Raw genomic sequence first — 24,097 nt, 5'->3', positions numbered from 1 at the left:
TGAACGGTTGTTTCTAGAAATTCCCCTCTGAAGTTAAACTGATTGGCTTGTCATTATTGGCCTAATTCTCGCACCTTTTTTTTGGGAATTTGATCATCTGTGGTGAGAGAAACACTTTGAAAATGAGGCAGAGGATTGTTTAAAAATAAGGATCTCAAATATAAGTTAATTGCAAATAAATTCAACAAGGAATTCAGGTGAAACTTCTTTATCCAGACAGTAATGCGGAACCATGATGCTGCCAGTATAGGTTTGAACAAATAACACATTAAGCTTCCTGTTAAAAGCTTCTAAGTGCGTAGAGGAGAAAGGAATGGAAGGGTATGCTTACAGAGTTGGAGAAAGAAGGGTGGGAGCTAAACACAGCACAGATAAGTTGGGCTGTAAATTCAATGTGAAATAACATTTGACCAATTGGTGAGACTGCGAGCAATATCAATGGTCAAGTAAATGACTTTGAGGAAAAATAGCAGCAAAGGCTATGTCATACTTCATCGGTGGGAATGACAATTCTCTGAATTAATCGCTAAATCAAGCTCTTGGTCAGAGAACAGGACGACGTGTGAAATAATCAAAGGGGGGATAAACCTTTTCTTTATCTTTTACATCCAAAGCAAAAGACGACAAAAGGACATCATGCATTTGATAATTAAGTGCCTGAAGTTACAAAGTTGCATTTCAAGAGCTCAAACATTTAACCTCAATAAAAAAGCAACAAACCTTACGATGCGTGGAGTAGAGATTGTCACACATATTCACAGAAATAAGTTGCGATTCTTTCCGATGTCCATCCAAATTTAAAATTCCATATTTGTAGCCAGCTTTATCGGTTATTGCAGCAAATATCCGCTCCACGTTGGTGTCTGCCTGTTGAACATGGCACATTACAAGCAAGTTTTGTTAAGATTTATATGTATTGTTTAGTCAGTGATCATGGAGTCACAGATTTCAGTTACAACACACACATAAGAACATGAGAAATAGGGACAGGAGGAAGCTGTCTGGCCCATTGAGCCTGCTCCGCCATTCAATAAGATCATGGCTGATCTTTTCATGGACTCAGCTCCACTTACCCATCCTCTCATCGTATCCCTTAACTCCTTTACTGTTCAGAAATCAATCTTTGCCTCAAAAACGTTCAATGCAGAAGCCTCAACTGCTTGTCTGGGCAGGGAATCCCACAGATTCTCAACCCTCCTGAACTCAGTCCTAAATCTGCTTCCCTTTATTTTGAGGTTATGCCCCATAGTCACTAAGGGACTCTTAGTGGGTCACTAAGTGTCATCTGCAAACTTTGAGACAACACACTTGCCCCCAACTCTAAATCATCCATTTAAATTGTAAACAACTGCAGTTCCAACATTGATCCCTGAGGAACACCCCTAGCTACTGATCGCTGACCAGAAAATCATCCACTTGACCCCATTCTTTGCTTTCTGCTCAGTAACCAACCTTCTACACTAAAACATTAGCCATTACACCATGCACTTTTACCTTATGCAGCAGCCTTTTGTGTGGCATCTTGTCGACTGCATTCTGGGAATTGAGATACACCACAACCACCGATCCCTGTTGTCTACCACAGAGAACTTCAATAAGGTGGCCATTCAGCCCATCAAATTCATGTCAACTCCCAACCATCCTGGCAGTCACCTCCCATAGCCTTGCAAGTTAGTAAATGGCAGTCCAAATTAAAAATTGGTAGTCACGATATGAAGGAGCTGGTACTGGACTGGGGTGGACAAAGTTTAAAAAAATATCACACAGCACCAGGTTATAGTCAACGGGTGACAGCTACGTGGTGAAGGAGCAGCGCTCTGAAAGCTAGTGCTTCCAAATAAACATGTTGCACTATAACCTGGTGTTGTGTGATTTTTATCAATTTCTGTGGTTTCTACCACACTCATGGGCAGTGTATTCTGGATTATGACTACTTGTTTCACACGCCCTTGCACCTCTTGCCCTAAAGCTGAAAACTGTGCCCTCTAATACTGTTTGACTTTTGCTACTTTATCTAGATTTGTCATAATACTGAATATTTCTTACCAAACCTCCTATTAATCTCCTCAGTTCCAAAGAGAACAATCCAAACACACTTTGCATCTAAAATCCATCAACTCTGGGACCATCATGGTTAACCTCTTCTGTTATTTTCCTCACCTTTCTGAAAATGTGAGGACACTGAAACTGGACACAATATCCTGGTTCAGTCAAACGGATATGTAGCTGACACCATCTCAGCTACCAATTGCAGTTCACAGAATCCTTACAGTGTGGAAACAGGCCCTTTGGCCCAACAAGTCCACATCAACCCTGCAAACAGTAACTAACCCAGACCCATTCCCCTACTACTCTACATTTTACCCCTGACAAAGGAACCTAACCTACATATTCCTGAACATAATGGCCAATTCACCTAATCTGCACATCTTTGGATTGTGGGGGGAAATCGGAACACCCAGAGGAAACCCACGCAGACAGGGAAGGATGTGCAAATTCCACACAGTCGCCTGAGGCCAGAATCGAACCTGTGAGGCAGCAGTGCTAACCACTGAGTCACCGTGCTGCCCCTTGCACCCCTTGCCCTAAAGCTGAAAACTGTCCTCTCATCTTTATACAGATCTATCTAGATCTGTCATAATCCTGAATATTTCTATCAAATCTCCTATCAATCTCCTCAGTTTCAAGGAGAACAATCCAGCTAGGTGTTACTCAATAATGAATCCACAAATAAATGTCATAAGTAGTTTCATTGCACGTACAGATAGGAGTCATGAAGACATAGTTACAACAGAAAGAAAGAGACCTCTGCTGCATTTAGTAATAATAACCAACTGGGGATACTTTATGAATCAAAAAACGGATTCCCCTCCCACCCAAAAAATCATGTGATCACTTAGGAGAGACTAAATTCCATCTCACTCCCCCACTGATAAACCATGCCTCATTCTCCCCTCTTTCCTGGATAAACCTTGCTTCACTCCCTTTCCCTCCTCCAACCCCCATTCCCACCGCCCGATAAGCCCCATCTTGCCCCCAGATTAACCCCACCTTGTTCTCTTCCCCTCCCCAATAAAACTCCACTTCCCCCCAGATTAATCCCACCTCACCCCCAATCAAACATCATGTCAGCCATGAGCTCAATCAATAGAAGTCAAGATCCACTTGAAACAATTGAACATCACCTGAAGTCCCATGACTCTCGCAATTCTTTATATCCTCTGAATCCCTTCACCTAGGTCATTAATAAAAAGTAATAAACAGAAAATAACTGCCAACATCAATTCGAGTCGGTTTTTAATGCTTCACATATGACCATTGTTACCAAAATCTCTAATCTTGGAGAGAACTCTCTTGTACGGTACACAATAGAAGGCTTTCACAATTCAGGGCAGACAACTTCTATCAAAGTTCCTCTTACCTTGGGTGACTTCTTTAAAAATTGTCATCAAGTTATTCATACCACTCAGTGTAGGCCTGTATTAAACACTTTGATCAGCCTTTGTGTTTTTGATCAGTCCTATTAGTTAGATAAAGGCCAATACAACCTTTAATCAAAGGATTTCCCATTATCAAAGTTTTGTCAACCACTTGCAAACCAGGGAAAAAAAAAATTAATTCCTTATACTCACCAAAAGCATTTGGAAATTGCTTTGAATGGACGAATCCAAACTCCGAATGTCCAATTTATTCTTTCTCATCCCACTGACCTTGAGTTCTTGAATAAATCTGTAAATAGAGTGGTGGAAATCATTGTAAGTAATCTAATCATTGAGTTCCGGAGTCCTGAGGTCATGTTGCAGTCATGATGCACTCTGGTGCGGCCGCATCTGGAGTATTGTGTGCAGTTTTGGTCGCCATACTATAGGAAGGATGTGGAGGCATTGGAACGAGTGCAGAGGAAGTTTACCAGGATGTTGCCTGGTATGGTAGGAAGATCGTATGAGGAAAGGCTGAGGCACTTGGGGCTGTTTTCATTGGAGCAAAGAAGGTTTAGGGGTGACTTGATAGAGGTGTACAAGATGATTAGGGGTTTAGATAGGGTTGACCATGAGAACCTTTTTCCACGTATGGAGTCAGCTATTACGAGGGGGCATAGCTTTAAATTAAGGGGTGGTAGGTATAGGACAGATGTTAGGGGTAAATTCTTTATTCAGCGAGTTGTGAGTTCATGGAATGCCCTGCCAGTAGTAGTGGTGGACTCTCCCTCATTATGGGCATTTAAACGGGCATTGGATAGGTATATGGAGGATGGTGGGCTAGTGTAGGTTGGATGGGCTTGGATCGGCGCAACATCGAGGGCCAAAGGGCCTCTACTGCGCTGTATTCTTCTATGTTCTATAATTGTGTGCATGTACATAATAATGGTGACCATATCAAACCTCAAATAGTATGAACTCAAGGAAGATTGAAGGAGATTCACCATAGAAGGACTTACGGATTATTAAAGTGTCACAATGTGGAAAATGATCAAAACGGCTGAATCGAACGCCATCCTGCATAATCACGAGAGTGAGAATACAAGTGAAGCCATACTTCAGCCAAACCACATTGACAATTCCGAGCAGTTCTGATATCAAATCTTCAGAAAGGTATACTGGACTTGCTTGGAGCACAGTATAAATTCACAAAAATAGTAAGATTAAATTACAATCAGAAAATATGAAGAGAAAGATAGTTTGCCCATTCTGCTCTATTTCCATTTGCTGGGGAATCTAGGCCAGGAGTCGTAGTCTTACAAAGTTATACCCAAACCCTCAGAAAAAAATTGAAACTATTTCGACATTCAGAAATTTTCATAAATGTCAATGACTACTCTGTGAACTGCAACTGGCGCTCAAACGTCCTAATTTCAAAGCTCAGGTTTGGCAATGCTTACTGCTCGAAGGTATCAAACAACCGGGAGAGAGGAGAGTATATGGAATGAGCTTGCAAAACACTGAGGATTGCACTTCTGACAATGCTGTCACTTTAAAAGGTTATTTTGTCCTTGTTTTTTCCCAGAGAGGTGAAGGCAGAGGTGCCAAATTGTCTACTTTAACAATGGCAGGGCAGCGGCCAGTCCTCCCAGTTTGGTTTAGTTTCAGCAGGCAGTCAGAAGCTGATGGTAGCAGGCTCAGAAGCAGTGCAAAAAAAGGTTCCATGCTTCAGCAAATGATTCTTGATTGGCTCCTCCCTCTGAAATCTCTCCTGCCGATAAGAACCTGTGTTTGAATTTACCTTTTGCCAAGGGGTGTGGTTCTGGGATCATTGAATCTTGAGAGGATCCCTACAGGTCATTCAGCCCAACAAGTCCATACTGACCCTCTGAAGAGTAACCCACTCCGACTCGTTCATCTACCCTACATTTACTCCTGACTAATGCACCAAAGCTACATGTCCCTGAACACTTTGGGCAACTTTGCATGGTCAACTCACCTAACCTGTACATCTTTGGATTGTGGGAGGAAACTGGATCACCTGGAGAAAACCCATGCAGACACGGGGAGATTGTGCAAACTCCAGACAGTCGCACGAGGCTGGAATCGAGCCCAGGTCCCTGCCGCTGTGAGGCAGCAGTGCTAACCACTGAGCTGCTGTGCTGCCCTTAGCCACTGTGCCACCCTTTACAGGATGTTATGGGAACTGGAACAGCTCCTTAGTTAAGAGAGGCGTTTGGGTTTTCAAATAGTTAAGGAATTCTAAATTCTGTTTTCTTCTGTTTGTGTTTTAACTGTAGTGTTTAAGCAAATTCTGTTTTGCTTAAAGCTGAGTGGTTTGAGCAGCTGCATCACACCTGAAATATTCACTTCATGTCTGTCTTTAAAGTAAGAAAAAGTTAGGGTCTGGGCTACCTTCTGAAAATATTTTGAGGGGGTCTGGCCTGGTCCATAAAACACTGAATGACAGAACAGGCTCAAGAGGTGAACTGCCTCCTCCTGTTCATTGGATCTTTTGACTGCCTTCCCTGAACCATGAAAAAAAGTGTTAAAAGTGTGTGCAGAAGAAGACTGAAAATGGATATAAAACAAAGGGAACTTATGAGAAAATATCACCAAGTATCACAGATGGAAGTCTTAAAAAAAAAATCAAAAAACAAACCTATAGTCAAATGAAAAGGTACAACTGATTAAAGATGGAATAAGATATTTTCTTGTGCAGACAGAAGATCTGGTTGGGACACACTTTGCACCTACCACCACTACACGTGATTGCTTCAAAGTCACATCAAAAAAAGAAGTCTTAATAAATTTAAGGAAAACCAGGCAGAAAGGAGGAATTTAAAGGTGGCAGCTTTCAAAGTAGAAAGGACATTAAGTCCAGAAGAAATGGCCCCTAGTGGGCGTGACCAGGTGGCTAAGTGTGTAAAGGAAAGAGAGAATGAGAAAGGACAACAGAATCCAATCATACTCTCAAAGGACACAACAGCATTAAATCATGGACAGTAATCAAGCATTGACAGCCAAATGCATCTTCCCTCTACCCTCAGGGTTTGAAAGGAGAACTGTAACTCAAACCTTAGGTTGCAGCTGAAATGAGGCAAACAGCAAACCCGGTGCCTTCCAGGTACACCTTGACTCAATTAATACTCAATGACTAAAAACCCATGAAGCAGATCAGAGCACAGATGATTGAAAATGTCAAACCCAACATGAAAGTGATAGTATTTTAATCCTATCTTTCCTAAAACATGTCACTTAAAACTCCACACTTTCATGTTTAGCCGCTCCATAATGACAGTGTGTTTGAACGCTTGTGCACAATGCACACTACGCAGATGGTGCAGTAGTACAGACATTATATGCAACACATATTGGATGGTGTCGATAAAATGTGGATCTGGAAAAACACAGCAGGTCAGTCAATATCAGAGGGGCAGGCAAGTCGGTGTTTTGGGTCAGGACCCTACATCATCTCCAGCACACTAGATGGCACAGTGGTACAGGTATTTTACATCACACACACTGGATGGTGCAGCTGTACAGATATTATACACCACGCACACACACACACTGGATGGTGTAGTACAGGCAATATGCCACACAGACTGGAACGTGGAGTGGTATCAATAATACACCACACACACTAGAATGCAAAGTGGACATTATACACTGAATGGTACAGTGGTACAAACATTTCACATCTCACACACAACAAATGGTACAGTTGTATAGATATTATAAACTACACACATCGGATGATGTAGTATAGCCAAATACACCCGCTGGAATGTGATGTGAAATAGACAATAAGCCACAAATACTAGACAATGTAGTAGTACAGGTGGTAAGCCACACAGTCCAGACGGTACAGTAGTACAGGCAACACACCACACACACACACCGGATGGGGTAAATGTAGAGTAACAGGGATGGGGAATGGGTTTGGGTAGGTTACTCTTCAGAGGTCAGTATGGACCTGTTGGGCCAAATGACCTGTAGGGATTCTAAATACTAAGCATCATCACACCACAGTCAGAACATCAATGATGGAAGGTTCATTCCACCTAAGTAGATATTCCACGTCAGCACTGTATCACTTTAATGACAATTGTTTAAGATGAGGCATAATGTCCAAGTAACTCTGTTTAAATGGACTTTTAAAACCTTATTATTCACAAAACAGCAGACAGCTGTACAAAGTTAGCAATAGACCTAAATAATTAAAACACATCAACCAGTTACTCTTCTCATTTTCACTTGTGAAACCTTGTTCTACACAAAACAGCTGCACTATCTGCCTTCATTCAAATTTCAGCCTCCTTAGTTTCTAAATTTTATTCAATAGGTATGTGATAACTCGAATAGTAGAATCCTTCAGAAGGTGACATATTGCCTGTCTTCTCGAATACAATGTTTTGCTGGGCCACTCCATTCTGTGAAGAGGTGAAAGTGGGTACTGCAGATGCTGGAGATTAGAGTCAAAATTAGAGTGATGCTGGAAAAGCACAGCAGGTCAGACGGCATCCGAGGAGCAGGAAAATCGACGTTTCGGGCAAAAGACCTTCATCAGGAATGAGGCTGGGAGCCTCCGGGAGTGGAGCTCCACCCCCGAGGCTCCCAGCCTCATTCTGATGAAGGGCTTTTGCTCGAAATGTCGATTTTCCTGCTCCTTGGATGCTGCCTGACCTGCTGTGCTTTTCCAGCACTACTCCAATCTTGACCCCATTCTGCGCAATGTCAACCTGGTTAGTTCGGGACTACAGCTAGCCCAGTCAAGGGGACCACTGGAAGTTTTACAACAATTCACTTTGACTTGAATTTCAAAAATGACTCAAATTTAAAATGAATTCAGGTTTTCAAGCTGTAATGGCAGTATTTGAATCGATAACTGCTGCAAAACATGTGCAGTCACAAGCCACCACACTCCTTCCAAGACTCCGGAGACCTGATAGTGCAGAAGTCCTTTCTGGCTTACCCAGAATAAAATCACCCCACCAATATCAGGGGCTCCTAAATACTTAAGAAACTAATAGTTTATCAATAACAAGCTCAGCACAGTGAGGAAGTAGGCTGGGAAAGGGAGATCACCTGAGCAAACACTCCAAAAGATTAAATAAAACAATTCATAGCAACATCAATATGTTTACCCATTGTTCTGGTCAACTGAGAGACTGCACAAAGAACGAAGCACATTTATTCAAATTTATACATGAGTTAGGAGATACAGTCCATTCTGTCTCTCAAGCCTAGTCTCTATTTGAAAAGATCATAGTTGATCTGATTGTGGTCTCACTGTCCATACCTGCTTTGATCTTTAACTCCATTGTGAATCAAAATTCAATCCAACTCTACCTTAATATTCAGTAACTCTACCTCCACTGCTCTCAGGGGTAAAGTGTTTCACAGACATAATCCTCAGAAAGAAAGAACATTCCTCAGCTGAATCGTAACAGGAGACGCTCTATTTCTGAATTATGACCCCTAATTTTAATCTCTCTGTCTCTTACAATGGGAAACATCCTTTCAACATTCACCCTATCAAGCCTTGTCAGGATTTTACATATTTCAGTAAGATCATTGCTCATTCTTCCAAACTCCAATGGATACAAATCAAATCTGTTTGACTGTTTCACATCAGTTAATCATTTCGACCCTGGAATCAGTCAACTGAACCTTCTCTAAACTGCTTCTAATGTAGTTGTGTTCTTTCTTAAATAAGGAGACCAAACTGCACTCTACGTGTGGATTAAATGCAAGGTACTGCATTTTGGTACAATAAACAAGGTTGGAGTTTATATAATTAATAGTAGGGCCTTGGGTAGTGTTTTAGAGCAGAGAGACCTAGGAGTTCAGATACATATTTATTTGAAGTTTATGTCACTCATAGACAGGATGGTTAAAAGACATTGAAGGCAAGCATGCCAAACAATGCTCAGTCTTTTGAATGTAGGATTCGGGAAGTCATACTGAGGTTGTACAGGACATAAGTGAGACCTCTTCTGGAATACAGTTCAGGTCGCCCAGCTTGACGAGGGTTGTATTAACCTGGGGAAGGGTCAGAAGAGATTTACCAGGATGTTGCCAGGTATAGAAGGCTTGAGTTATAAAGAAAGGCTGGATAGGCGGGAAATTTCTTCACTGGAACATGGGAGGTTGAGAATAGAAGTTTATAAAATAATGAGGGGTATAGACAGAGTTAATGGTAGTTGTCTTTTCTCTGGAATGGGGGATTTCAAGACTAGGGAGCACATTTTTAAGGTGAAATGAGAGAGATTTAAAAGACATGAGGGGCAAAGTTTTTAAACGTAGAAGGTGGCTTGCATGTGGAATGTACTTCCTGAGGAAGTGGTGGACTTGGGTACAATCACAACTTTTAAAAAAAACATTTGGATAACAACATGAATAGGAAGGGTTTGGAGAGTTATGGGCCAGGAGCAGGCAGGTGGGACTAGCTTAGTTTGGCTTTATGTGCTGATCTGGTTGGACCAAAGGGTCTGCTTCTGTGCTGAATGACTCGCTGTGAACTCACCAATGATTTGTACAATCATAATAATCATAGCCTACTTTTTATTCCATTCCTCTGGCAATAAATACCAACATTCCATTTGCTTTTCTAATCACTTCTGTACTCGCACACTAACCTTTTGTGATTTATGTACCAGGATAAGCAGATCCCTCACACACACACACACATTTACAGCTAGGAAACCGTATGGGAGGGAAAGGAGTTGAAAGGCTAACGGAGGAGGAAGGATGAGAGGGATCGTGAATGGAGTATAGATCTGGTCTGGATCTATTGTGTTGAACAGTTAGTTTCTATGCCATTGTAAATACAATTTATGTAGGTGAAATCACATTTGGCAGACCTGGTGTTATTGGTGGATCCTACTTGTAGCTTTGATAAAGTAGAATCAATGGATGGGATGTTTTGGATTTTCAGAAGACTTTTGATGAGGTCCCAAACAGGAGGTCAATAATTAAAATTAGAGCATATGGAATTTGAGAGTTGTTTAACAGTCAGAATACAAAATAGGAATTAACAGATTGCTCTCAGGATGGCAAAGTTGCTAGTGGGAGATCACCCGCATCAGTGTTGGGACTATAATTGTTCACTAAGTGAGTTCAATGTGAGGACCAATTGTAATAAGTCCAAATTTGCTGATGACACCAAACTGGGTGGAAATCTAATTCCTAAGGAGGGTGCAAGGAGGCTTCAAGAGGTCTTCAACAAGCTATGCGAATGTGCAAAAATGCGGCAGATACTTATTCACAATATATTCCATCAAGTTATCAGCTTTTGGACAAAAAAAAAGTCAGATTATTTTTTTCAATGGTAAGAGGCTGGGAAATGTGGATGTTCAATGGGACCTGGCTGTCACGACTTATGAAATCACTTAAACTTAGCAAGCAAATTCAACAAGCAATTAGGCAGACAAATGATATGCTAGCCATTACACAAAGGGGATTTGAGTTCTGGAGTAAAAGTGTCTTGCTACAATCGTTGAAAACCTTGGGGCAAATTGTGTACAGTTTTAGTCTTGTTATCTAAAGGAAGGATATACTTACCAAAGGAGTTTCATTTTTAAATTACTTCATTCAGGGGATTCATGATAATTTGAGGTTGTCAAGCATTAACTTTGTTTCACCATCAACAGATGCTGCCCAGACCTGCTGAATCTCTCTGGAACTTAGTTTTTTTACTTCAGGTAACAGTGAGGTGTTGATTCCTCTGTTGAGTGGGTGATTCAATTATGGCAATGTCACTGAATGTCAAGGGGCGATGGCTAGATTCTCTCTGACTGGAGAGAATCTAGCATTTGAGAGGATTAAGTATGACCAGCCAAGTTGTGCAATCATCGGTGAATACCTTTTGATGGAGGGGAGGTCATTGGTGAAGCAGCTGAAGATGGTTGGGCCTAGGACACTATCTGTAGGATCTCCAGCAGAGATGATCCAGAGTTGAGATGACTGACCTTCAACAATCACAAACATCTTTCTGTGCACCAGATATGGCTTCACCAGCAGAGAGTTTTTGCCGATTCCCATTGACTTCAGTTTTGCAAGGGCCCTTTGATGCCATAGTTGATCAAATATAGTTTTGATGTGAAGTCAGTAACCCCACTTCGGGAACTCAGCATTTTTGGTCACATTTGAACCAAGATCATAATGAGGTCAGGGGGCGAGTAGCCTTGGCAAAGTCCAAACTGAGCAGCACTGAGCAGATTATTGCTAAGTAAATGCTATTCAGTAGCACTGTTAGTAACTCCTTTATCAGTTTACCCATAATCTAGAAAAGATTGAGGAGGCAACTGAATGGCAGTAATTGGCCAGGTTGGATTTGTCCTAGTGTGTACAGGACATACCTAGGCATTTGTAAAGTCGATGCCAGTCTGTAGTTAGACTGGAACAGTTTGGCTCGGGGTGCAATAAGTTCTGCAGCACATATTTCAGTACTATTGCTGGACTGTTGTCAAAAGCTGTCGCCTTTCCAACATTCAGGGCCTCTACTTGTTTCTTAACTCACAAATGAATCTAATTGGCTGAAGACTGGCATCTATGATGGCGAGGATCTTCAGGGGAGACTGCAATAGAAGTTCACCAGCTTGGTCCCTGGTAAGGAGGAACTGTCTTATAAACATAGTTGGAAAAAACAGGCCTTTATTCCTTCGAGTCTTGTAGAATGACAGGTGACCTCACAAACTTACAAAATTCTTACAGAATGGACATGAATAAGGTTTTCCCTGGCTAGCTGACTAAAACCAGGGATATAGTCTCAGGATTAGGGGCCATTTAGGACTGAGGTGAGGAGGAATTCCTTCATTCAGAGGGTGGCGAATCTTTGGAATTCTTTAGCCCAGAGGGCCATGGAATCTCAATCATTGAGCAGGTTGAGGAGAGAAAAATTAATAAATTTCTGAAAACTAACAAAAGCAAAAGGACAAGGAGGTTGCATAGGAAAGTGACATTGAGGTAGACCATCATATATGATCTAATTGAGCTGTGCAGCAGGTTCGAAGGACTGAATGAAACACTGCTGTTCCTATGTAAATTGTTTAAATAATATAATCCACTTACCGCAAACATGATGCTGGTTTCATTAATCCAGAATGTCTTTTCTGTAGAAGCCTCGTGAGATTCAGACCCATTCTAACCACCAGCTGCTTTCAAAACAGAGAAATATTAGGAATTCGGTAATCAAAGACAGTCACACATGGCTTCATTCAAAAGCTGGTCCCTGGTTAATTGACAAAAGCAGCACCTTCCTGAGCCTTGCTAAGTTGAAGATACTATTAATGGAGAATACAAAGCTCATCTGAACTCAAAAATACAAGTGGAGTAGTGAGTCAGTCATCTGGCCCTGAGGTTACTCCACTCGTCAAACTGACCATTGCAGATTGCTACCTCAGCCTGCACTCTGCCCATATCCCTCCATTCACTTAGTGTCAAATCTACCAGGCTAGCCTGACAATGCTTAGCAGGTGAGCATCTACACATCTCAAGGATACAGAATTGGAAACATTCACAAACTTGAGAGTGAAGGAAACTTTCCACATAACAGTCGCAAATGTTCAACAGTTTGTTCTGAAACCAAGATCCAGTTTCCAAACTCTCCAGAGAGGGGAATCATCCTCTCAGAATCAGGTCCGTAAAACTCTGTGATAATATTTTGTGATTTGATGAGATCAGCTCTCAGCCTTTTAAACTCCACAGAATATAGACCTAATCTACTCAATTGCTCCTCCTTAAACAATCCCACATCCCAGGAAGCATTCACTAAACTCCCTCACACACAACAATAAACTTTCTCTGGTAAGGAGACTAAAATTGTATGTATATTCCAAGCAATCTCATCATGATCTTACGTGGAAATGTAAAGCTTCTTCACTCATACGCCAATCCTTTTGCAATAAAACATACAGTTCCATTTGTCATGGAGATCGACAGCACAGAAAAAGGCCATTCAGCCCATCACATCTGCACCAGGCAAAAACAGACACCTAACTATTCTAAACTCATTTTCCAGCACCTCGCCCATAGCCTTGCATGGGCACACCTAAATACATAAATGTTATGACAGTTACTGTCTCTACCACCATTACAGGTGGGAAGTTCCAGATTCTCACCACCCAATGCATCAAAAAGGATTTTCCTCACATCTAAACCTTCTGCCTCTTAAGTCTATACCCAGTCATCGATCCCTTCATCAAGAGGAAACGTCCTCCCATGTGTCCTACCAATCCTCCTCAAACATGCCTCCCTCTCAATTTCCTCAGTTCCAAGGAAAATAGCCAGTCTATCCAATCTCTCTTCAAAACTGAAACTCTCCAGTCCAGGCAACACCCTGGTAAATCTCTTCTGCATCCAGTCCAGTACTTTCACATCCCTCCTCTAATGTGGATTCCAGAACTACACACAACAGTCGAGCTGTGGCCTAACCAATGTTAAATACACTTCCAGCATAACCTCCCTGTACTTAAATTCTATGTTTTGGCAAATAAGGGCAAGTATTCGATATGTCTTCTAACCTCTATCTATCTAAATGACCTGTGGACATGCATACTAAGGTTCAGTACAGATTCCAGCATCTGCAGTACTTTGCTCCTACCCAAGATCCCTCTTTTGCTGAGCCCACACGTGAGCATTCTCATTTGTGTACAAAAACACCCATGGGGCCTCCAATGCTTACCAGTTAATCACGTTAAGTTTGGGGTCAGGAAAATCTCAGAGGAAGATCTGCCTCAGTGAAGTTAAATGTTGAAGAACTATAATTTTGCTTATGAAGGAGTACTGCATGGATCCAGGAAAGGAAGATGATCAGCCAGAACAGGAGCTGGCCATGACAGAGCTGTTATAGGAAGCTTCAAGGTTGGAACAGTTAAAGTGAAGTTTAATGAGATTTACTGATCCATTTCATTAACAGTGGGGAGTCACTCAGAAATCAGTGGGATCTGCTTTAATCACATTTAATATTTAATGCGCACTGCGGAGTTTTTGATCTGTTACCTATGTGAACTGTGTGTTAACTCTGGGTATTAGAAATATGTTGCATTGCATTGAAGATTGTTGTAATGTTGCTCAGTAAGCTTTATTGTTGCTTGTTCACAACAATGGAACCTTGTGCTTTATCTCTCTTTATTCTCCCCCTGTGTCTCACATTTAACTACCTTAAAAAAAGGCTTCAAAATACTTTAAAAAGGCATACTGACTTCAACAGTGAGGAGGCTGAATGCCAAATCTCAGACACCTCCTCCCATCACTTTCTTGACCACAACCCCACCACTGAACAGCAGGCCATTGTTTCCACAACTGTCACTAGTTTCCTTTCATCTGGTGATCCCTGTGCTGCCTCCATGCCGACCTTCAAGCCCATATTCCACTTCTACTTCCTTTCCAAAATACACAAACAGGACTGCCCAGGCAGAACCATCATTTCTGCCTGCTCCTGCCCCATGGAACTCATGTCTTCCTACCTTTTTCTCCCCTTCTCACTTATATTTGCAATTCCTCTGACACTTTACGTCAATTTCAAATTTCCAGCTCGCAGCTCCGTCTACCTCCTCTTCACCACTGACGTGCGAAACCTTTACATGGCCATGCTCCATCAGGATGAACTCAGGGCTCTCTGCTTCTTTCTGGAAAAATGGCCTGAACTGTCCCCATCCACAACCACCATCTTCCTCCACCTGGCTGAGCCCATCATCACTTTAACCAGCTTCTCCCACTTTAACTCCTCCCACCTTCTTCAGATCAAAGGGGTGGTTATCAGCATGGGCCCCTATTATGCTGGTCTTTTTGTGGAACATTTCTTCTTCCCATCCTACTCCAATCCCAACCCACAACTCTTTTTCTGGAACATTAATGTCAACATCGATGCTGCCTGTCTCTCTCTTCCAGAATTAAAAAGGTCTATTAAGTTCATTTCCAATTTCCACACCATGCTCTCCTTCACCTGATCCATCTCCGCCTCCTCCTTTCTCTTCCTTGACATCGGTTTCCATTTCCAGGGATAGACTGGCCACCAATATCCATGAGAAACCCACCATCTTCCACATCCTCACATCCTGCTTCCTGAAAAGACACTATTCCATTCTTCCATTTCCTCCACCTCCATTTCACCTGTTCTGATGATACTACAAAGGGGCCTCCAAAATGTCTACCTTCTTTCTCAACCAAGGATTCCCCACCACTGTGGTTGACAGACATCTCTTGCATTTCGGCCCTCATACCCTCTCTCCCTTCCCACAATGATAGGATCCCCCTCATCCTCACAGAACATATAACCGTACAGCACAGCACAGCACAGGCCCTTTGGAACGTAATGTTATGCCAACCATTTATCCTACTCTAAGATCAAACTATTCTGCTTACCCTACACTTTACTATCATCTACACACCTATCCAAGAGTCACTGAAATGTCCCTAATGTATCTGACTCTACTACCACTGCTGGCAGTGCATTCCACCCACCCATCACTCTGTGTAAAGAACCTACCTCTGACATCTCCCCTAAATCTTCCTTCAATCACTGTAAACGTATGCCCCCTTGTGATAGCAATTTCCAGTTTCTGGCTATCCACTCTATCTATGTTTCATCATCTTGTACACCTCTATCAGGTCACCTCTCATCCTTCTTTGCTCCAATGAAAACGTTTCTAGCTCCTTCAACATTTTTCATAAGACATGCCCTCCAGTCCAGGCAGCATCCTGGTAAATCTCCTTTGCACCCTCTCTAAAGCTTCCACTTCCTTCCTATAATGAGGTGACCAGACTGAATATTTCAAGTGTGATCTAACCAAGGCTTTGCAGCATAATCTAACAATTCTTAACTCAATCCCCATGCTAATGATAGCCAGCACACCATATACATTCTGGATGGCAACTTTGAACGATTTAAGGACATGGACCCTTAGATCCCCCTGTTCCTCCACTCTGCCAAGAATCCTGCCTTTAACCCTGTAGTCTGCATTCAAATCGACCTTCCAAAATGAATGACTTCACATTTTTCCAGGTTGAACTCCATCTGCCACTTATCAGACCAGCTCTGCACCCTGTCTGTTGCAACCCATAACAGCCCTCCACACTATCCACAACTTCACCAACCTCACTTGCACAGCACCTTCCCATGCAATCTCAGAAGTGTAACATCTGCCAATTTATTTCATCCTTCCCCACTATCCAGCCTCACCTTCCAGGTGAAGCAGTTTACCTGCACTTCCCTCAATCTAGTCTACTTTATTCATTGCTAACAATATGGTATCCTGTACACTGGGAGAGAAAAAGTGTAGACTGGGCAACGACTTTACAGAACACCTATATTCTGTTTGCACAAATAACCGAGCTTCTGGTCGGTCCTAGCCAACATCTGTCTTGGGCTTGCTGCAGTGCTCCAGTGAAGCTCAGCACAAACTGGATTTTCAACTTTGGATCCCCGCAGCCTTCTGGACACAGCTGGAGTTCAATTATTTTAGAGCCTGAACAACATCCCCCATGTCCTTACTCCAACCCGCACACAACAGACACTATCATCACATGGACTGCTATCACAAACAACTCCATTTTCAGCTACTACAGCTCCCCATTAGGAGCTATTCATTCTCCCAGGCTGAACTTAACTCACTGACCCTTACTTTTACTACCTGCTTAAAATTAGCCATGGAGTTCGAGTACCTTCTATCTGATAATGTTATCGCATCTTTACAGATCTCATACAAACTTTTCTTTCAAAACAAAAACTACAGGTCTAACAACCTTAGCTTTAGCATCCTCTTCCAACTTCTTCAATCGCTTTTCCTCCATTTCCGTTTTCCTAATTGATTCCCAAGTAAGAGGGTTACAGTTATTGTGTCCAGGTAACAGCCTAAAGTATCTGTCCTTTTTGCGATCATAGTAAAATCCAGGCAACTCTGGGGGAAGAAACAAGGTAAAATCCCGATTACTTAATCACATGGACTGTTCCACTTTGACATACAAACCTGCTTTTTTATTATTTCCAATCTCCACTGTGGTGAGGCCCTGAAAAGAAAGTTTGTTGGTATCAATGGGATCATTGAAGAAATGGAAAACTGAGACTATAAACAAATCCTGTTACAAAGATTAAGGATCTTCTGTTTTTCAAATAGAAGCACAAAGTACAAAAGGAAATTAAGTTATATTATGAATCACTGACAAATTCATGGCTAGACATCACATCCAGCTCTGGACACTACAGTTTAGGAAGACTGTCCAGGACACAGTGAATTTACTTGAATGGAATAAGGGTGAGGGGTTTGGTTAAGTAGAAAGCCTGGAGAAGCAGAGGTCATTCTCTGGTGATTCCAAGTCACTGTCTGTGTGAAGTATGTACATTCTCTGTGTCTGCGTGCATTTCCTCCGGGTGCTCAGATTTTTCTCGCAGTCTGGCAATACTAAATTGCCCAAATGTTCAGGGATGTGGAAGCTAGGTGGGTTAGCAATGGGAAATACAGGGATAGGGTTGGATGAGGGGCTGGATGGGATGCTGTTTGGAGACTTGGTGCAGACTTGATGGGATGAATGGCCTGCTTCCACAAAGTAGGGATTCTATGACTCGTCTTAGAAGCTTAGAGCCTGTGATCAGCTGATCATTCTGGCTTTTCAGCTTCATTCTGTGTGTGACCGGTTAACAAAAAACTTGCCCAAACTGAACAACCTAGAATTATCTTACCATTCTCTTTGTATAAAAATTCTGTGCCTGTGTGCTTCCCTTACTGCACTTAACGGAGAAGCAGCACTCCGAAAGCGTGTGAATTCAAATAAACCTGTTGGACTATAACCTGGTATCGGGTGACTTCTGACATTGTCTACCCCAGATCAACACTGGCATCTCATCGTAAAATTGAGGTATTAGTCACTCCACCATTGCTTGTCATTCCTTCAATTACAAAAGACTAAAGCTCTGAAACTCCCTCTCTAATTAAATCCTCCTTCTCTCTATTTCACTTCTATCTTTTAGACAATCTTTAAAATCTTTGACCAAGAGGTTTGATCATCTAACCAAATACCTCGTGGTTGTCACATTTTTCATAGAAACATAGAAAATAGGAACAGAAGCACGTCATGCGGGCTTCAAGCCTGCTTCGCCATTTCAATATGATCATGGCTGATCATCCAACTCAGTACCTGGTTCCTGCTTTCTCTCCATACCCTTTAAACTATATCTAACTCTTTCTTGAATGAATTCATTGCTTTGGCCTCAAGTGCTTTTTGTAGTAGACAATTCAGGCTCACTCAGTCTGAGTGAAGAAGCTTCTCATCTCAGTCCGAGAAAGCGTAACCTGTATCATTAGAGTGACTCCCAGTTCTGAAAATGGCAGTCATTGGGAACATTCTTCCTGCATTCAAGCAGAGAAGGAAAATAGGAGATTCCAAAATCATGAGCGGTTTCAATAAAATAAATAAGAAGAAATGGTTTCCGAGAACAAAAGGGTCAGTAACCAAAGGCTTTATGACTACTGGCAAAAGTACCAGGAGACGGTGGGGAGAGGTTGGAGCTGATGTGTTCTGGAATGTATTGTCAGAAGGATGCTGGAAACAGATTCTGTTCTAATTCATTTTCATTATTAAAAAAATGTATGTAGCAGCTATTCAGAATTCTGCCATTTGCATTTCATTTTGACCCATTTTCCTTATCACATTAGCATTCCTTTAAGCTTTGCATCATGCTATTGCTTATCCTCTAACTTATCACAGCCTTTCCCCAGGTGCTCTTGCTAGTCTCCATGGAACTTGGTCATTTCTAATCTGTGCTTCATCTGGTCACAGGTCTGAATCATTACCTGTTCCTTTCTACATACACACTGCAGCAATTAGTTTTATCTTAGGTTTCTAGCATCTGCAGTATTTTTCTCCAATGCTCTATATTCACTATTCTATACAGTGATTGATGCAGGTTCAGTAACATTTTTTTCCAAATGGGATTGAATAAATACTTGATGTATGAAAAAAAAAGAGCAAAGTAGAAATTAAATATTGCTCCAAAAACATTGTACAATTATATGGGCGGCACGGTGGCACAGTGGTTAGCACTGCTGCCTCACAGCGCCAGAGACCCGGGTTCAATTGACATGCCAGATCGTCAACATGAATACAACCATCACACGAAGTGACACTGTCAACCACGTAAATAACAGATACTCATGTGACTGGACCAATGCTGTTTATCTTGCATGCCGCGAGGCACAGTATACTGGCAAGACCATGCAGTCATAATGACAACAGATGAATCGACACCGCACAACAATCACCAGATAGGATTGTTCCCTCCCTCCAGGGAAGGCTCCAGTGGTCAAGGTCATTCAGCCTCTGATTTTCGGGTAAGCATCCCCCAAGGTGTCCTTCGAGGTACATGGAATCGCCAAACAGAAACTGATAACCAAGTTCCATATCCATGAAGTCGGCCTCAATTGTGATCTTTGGTTCTTGTCGTGCTACATATGACCCCCCACCATACTGTTCTATATCTGTAAGATCTTCCTTACCGTCCTGTTTTAACATCATCACCTTCATAACTTGTTATGAACTATACCTTAATTTATTTGTACAGTTTTGGATTACTTGCTACTTCGCATGTGACTCTTATACCTATCATGTTATTCCAATCATTTGGTTCATTTCTAGAACCAGCAGGATTTAAATTTTTTTGCGATATTTCTCTGCCTCAATTAATGGGATTATAAGTCATCCCTTCATCTACTATTCAGCTCTTGATTAATCACACCATCTGGCACTCTCGATCACCTGAAGAGATCTTTTATTTGGCCTGTCAACTCACCACTCATACCAACTGTATGATCTTTTAACCTCCCTGACTATAAATTCTGTGCCTGAGTGCTTCTCATCACTTCACATGACAAAGGGGCAGCTTGTGATTTCAAATAAACCTGTTGGATTATGGCTGGGTATCATATGACTTCTGATCCCGTCCACACCAGTTTAACACCAACACCTCCACATCACAGTGAATAGAAAGCAGCTGTTCCCCTTAATCGAAGGATCAATAACAAGGGGGCATAATTTTCAAGTGAATATGAGGTCGTCTAGAGGGGAATTGAGGAAATGAGTATTCATCCAGAAGATGATAAGGTCTGGAATGCACCGACTGGAAGGGTAGTTGAGGAGGGAAACCTCACAATCTTAAAAAAAGTACCTGGATGAGCACATTAAGTATCAAAACATTCAAGCTATAGGTCTCGTGGGACAAGCATGAGTAGTGGTGTACTTTTGGCTATCCAGACTGGATGGGCTGAAGGGCGTCTTCTGAATTCTACAATTGGTGAAACAAGATGAGAAGGTGAAGCTTTTAGACTTGCACCCATGTGGGTGGCACGGTGACACAGTGGTTAGCACTGTTGCCACACAGCGCCTGAGACCCGAGTTCAATTCCCGCCTCAGGCGACTGACTGTTTGGAGTTTGCACGTTCTCCCAGTGTTTGCATGGGTTTCCTCCGGGTGCTCCGGTTTCCTCCCACAGTCCAAAAGATGTGCAGGTCAGGTGAATTGGCCATGCTAAATTGTCCGTAGTGTTAGGTAAGGGGTAAATGTAGGGGCATGGGTGGGTTGCGCTTCGGTGGGTCGGTGTGGACTTGTTGGGCCGAAGGGCCTGTTTCCACGCTGTAATGTAATCTAAAAATCTAATCTAATCTAATGTAATCTAACCTTTAATCTAATCAGAACTGGGGATATGAGAGATTTGCAATAAAAGACACTACTCTGTATAACATGAGAAGTTACTGATTTGTTGGGAGATCATTGGCATGAAGATACAGCAAAAACAAGTATTAACCTTCATTCACAGACCAGGCAAGTATACTTTGATTGGTTACCATCAGGGTACAGCAGGTTTTCACTGTTTCCATTGTCCCCTTTTTTTTGAAAAAGGTGCAATGTGTATGCAAAATTAAATTTTGCCTACATTAACCAGACTACTGAGTGTGTATATATGTAGATTCTAAAACACGTAAAGGTCACTGTGGACTCAGCTGATGAGTTTAAATAAGTTTCCTGTGAAACTCTTAGCATAGTCTGGATTATTTAACAAATAGTTTCTAATTGGAAATTGCACAATCACATCTCAAAGTGGACATACAGAAGCTTGCAAGTATGGGCTTAGCTTCAACTTCTAGTTCCTAGAAAGCGGAAGGGTGATTCAGTAAGTTTGCTGATGACACAAAGTTTGGTGGAGTGGTGGATAGTGTGGAGGGCTGTTGTAGGTTGCAATGGCATATTGACAGGATGCAGAACTGGGCTGATAAGTGGCAGATGGAATTCAACCTGGAAAAGTGTAAAGTCATTCACTTTGGAAAGTTGATTTGAATGCAGAATGCAGGGATAAAGGCAGGATTCTTGGCAGTGTGGAGGAACAGGGGAATTTTGGGATCCATATCCATAGCTCCCTCAAAGTTGACACCCATGTTGATAGGGTTGTTAAGAAGCTGTATGGTGTGTTGGCCTTCATTAGCAAGGGATTGAGTTTAAGAGCCACGATGTTATGATGCAGCTCCATACAGCCCTAGTTAGACCACACTTGGAATATAGTGTTCAGTTCTTGTCGCCTCATTATAGGAAGGATGTGGAAGCTTTAGAGAGGGTGCAAAGGAGATTTACCAGAAAGCTGTTTGGACTGGAGGGCACGTCTTATGAAGAAAGGTTGAGGTAGCTAGGGCTTTTCTCATTGGAACAAAGAGTAATGACAGGTGACTTGACAAAGGTGTACAAGATGTTGAGAAGCATAGATAGAGTGGATAGCCAGAGACTTTTTCCCCTGACTGAAATGTCAGGGGGCACAATTTTAAGATAACTGGAGGAAGGTTTACAGGCAATGTCAGAGGTAGGTTCTTTACTCAGAGGGTGGTGGGTACATTGAATGCACTGTCAGTGGTGGTAGTAGAGTCAGATACATTAGAGACATTTAAGCAACTCTTGGATAGGCACATGAAAGTTAGTCCAATGAAGGGTATGTAGATCTGTCTGATCTTAGAGTAGGATAAAAGGTCGGCATTACATCAAAGGCCAAAGTGCCTGTACTGTGTTGTACTGTTCTACATTCTAGGTTAGCAAACATGTGGAACTAAACGCCAGCAAATGATGCTAGGTCACCCATATTACAACAGTGTCATTGCTTATAAGCTATTTTGAATTATCCTTTGCTGTTAAGGGCACCATCTCATGCAAGACTTTTATTTAAAGTAAGGAAGTTTCTAGAATACATTCATGCACTGCGTAATCTATTACATCTGGATCTTGGAAATTATTCAGCAATTCAGGATGCCAGTTTAGAAAGCATAACCAAAAGAAAGAAATGAAATATCGGAATAGAATAAATAGAATAGAATCCCTAAAGTGTGGAAACACACCCTTCAGCCAACAAGTCCACACTGACCCTCTGGGGAGTAACCCACCCAGACCCATTCCCCGACCTATTACGCTACATTTACACCTGACTAATGCACCTAACCTACATATCCCTGAACACGAAGGGCAATTTAGCATGGCCAATTCACCTAACGTGCACATCTTTGGATTGTGGGAGGAAACCGGAGCACCCAGAGGAAACTCACACAGTAACGGTGAAAATGTGCAAAACTCCACAACTGTCGCCTGAGGCTGGAATCAAACCCGGTCCCTGGCGCTGTGAGGCAGCAGTGCTCACTACTGAGCCACCATGCTGTCAAATATCAGTCAGAGGTTGTGCCTGAAGGATGTAAATTTTGTAAATTAGGTTCCTATTTGTAAATGCACACTTTCAACAAGCATCCCAAATTTGTTTTCTTCCCCTACCACCAACTTGCCCCATAGTTATTTGCAACCTATCGATAATTTCTCTCCACAAAATAACCCCAATGTTTCCTGTGGTACAGTTCTACCTCTGGACCAGAAGGTCTACAATCAAATCCCAAGTATTTGAACAGGTTAATTAGAAATTATTTTATATAATGCTGTGCCAAACCTCAACACAGCAGCAGAATGCCAACAATTCACTTGAATCCATCCAAGGCTTTCCTCAAGCCAGTTGTATCCAGAGAAGAGTTGTCCCCTATAAATAAGAAAACATCCCAAGCTTGATTTGTTCTGCTCTAAGTGCAGCAATTATGGAGTGACAGTGGGTCTGAATATAAGGGTTTGTGGTTCATGTGTTTTACAATATAACTGTTAGTATTTCCTCAGAGAAAGTGAGGACTGCAAATGCTGGAGATCAGAGCTGAAAAAATGTTGCTGGAAAAGCGCAGCAGGTCAGGCAGCATCCAAGGAACAGGAGAATCGACGTTTCGGGCATGAGCCCTTCTTCTTCCTTCCTGAAGAAGGGCTCATGCCCGATACGTCGATTCTCCTGCTCCTTGGATGCTGCCTGACCTGCTGCGCTTTTCCAGCAACACATTTTCAGCAACTGTTAGTATTTGGAATGTAATTCTTGCGTTGTACAGTTTAATGTAGATAAATGCATGCATCAAGTTAAGAAATTAATGAGCAATCATGGGAGTGAATCAATTCTAGAAAGCTTGCAGTTTGATTTACTTAAATAATTACAGTCACGTTAATTTGGAGATTAACAGTGGAAGGGTAATGGAAACTCAAAACAGAAGTCATAATATCTGCATAACATCTTATTTCATTAAGGACAGTACAAGAGCCAGTTTTGTTTTGGGAGTTTTGAAAGTGCA

General features: G+C 42.0%; 1 protein-coding gene across 10 annotated transcripts in view; it reads right to left on the bottom strand.

Annotated features, from left to right (window-relative positions):
* The window catches only part of LOC140476618 (DDB1- and CUL4-associated factor 4-like), a 99,682-nt gene that overhangs the window by 40,831 nt on the left and 34,754 nt on the right, over positions 1-24,097 (bottom strand). For 9 of the 10 annotated variants that reach the window (XM_072569497.1, XM_072569495.1, XM_072569501.1 and 6 more), the window contains 4 exons: positions 17,172-17,326; positions 12,498-12,583; positions 3,633-3,729; positions 721-867 (listed from right to left, as the gene is read on the bottom strand). In XM_072569497.1, the coding sequence (XP_072425598.1) occupies positions 721-867; positions 3,633-3,729; positions 12,498-12,583; positions 17,172-17,326 (485 nt within the window). The remainder of the gene's footprint in view (positions 1-720; positions 868-3,632; positions 3,730-12,497; positions 12,584-17,171; positions 17,327-24,097) is intronic. The other variant, XM_072569493.1, reaches the window with a different exon arrangement.

The sequence above is a fragment of the Chiloscyllium punctatum genome, chromosome 4, assembly GCF_047496795.1.
Source record: "Chiloscyllium punctatum isolate Juve2018m chromosome 4, sChiPun1.3, whole genome shotgun sequence".
NCBI lineage: Eukaryota > Metazoa > Chordata > Chondrichthyes > Orectolobiformes > Hemiscylliidae > Chiloscyllium > Chiloscyllium punctatum.
The sequence above is the reverse complement of the archived record's forward strand: the minus strand, read 5'-3'. Positions and strand labels throughout refer to the sequence as shown.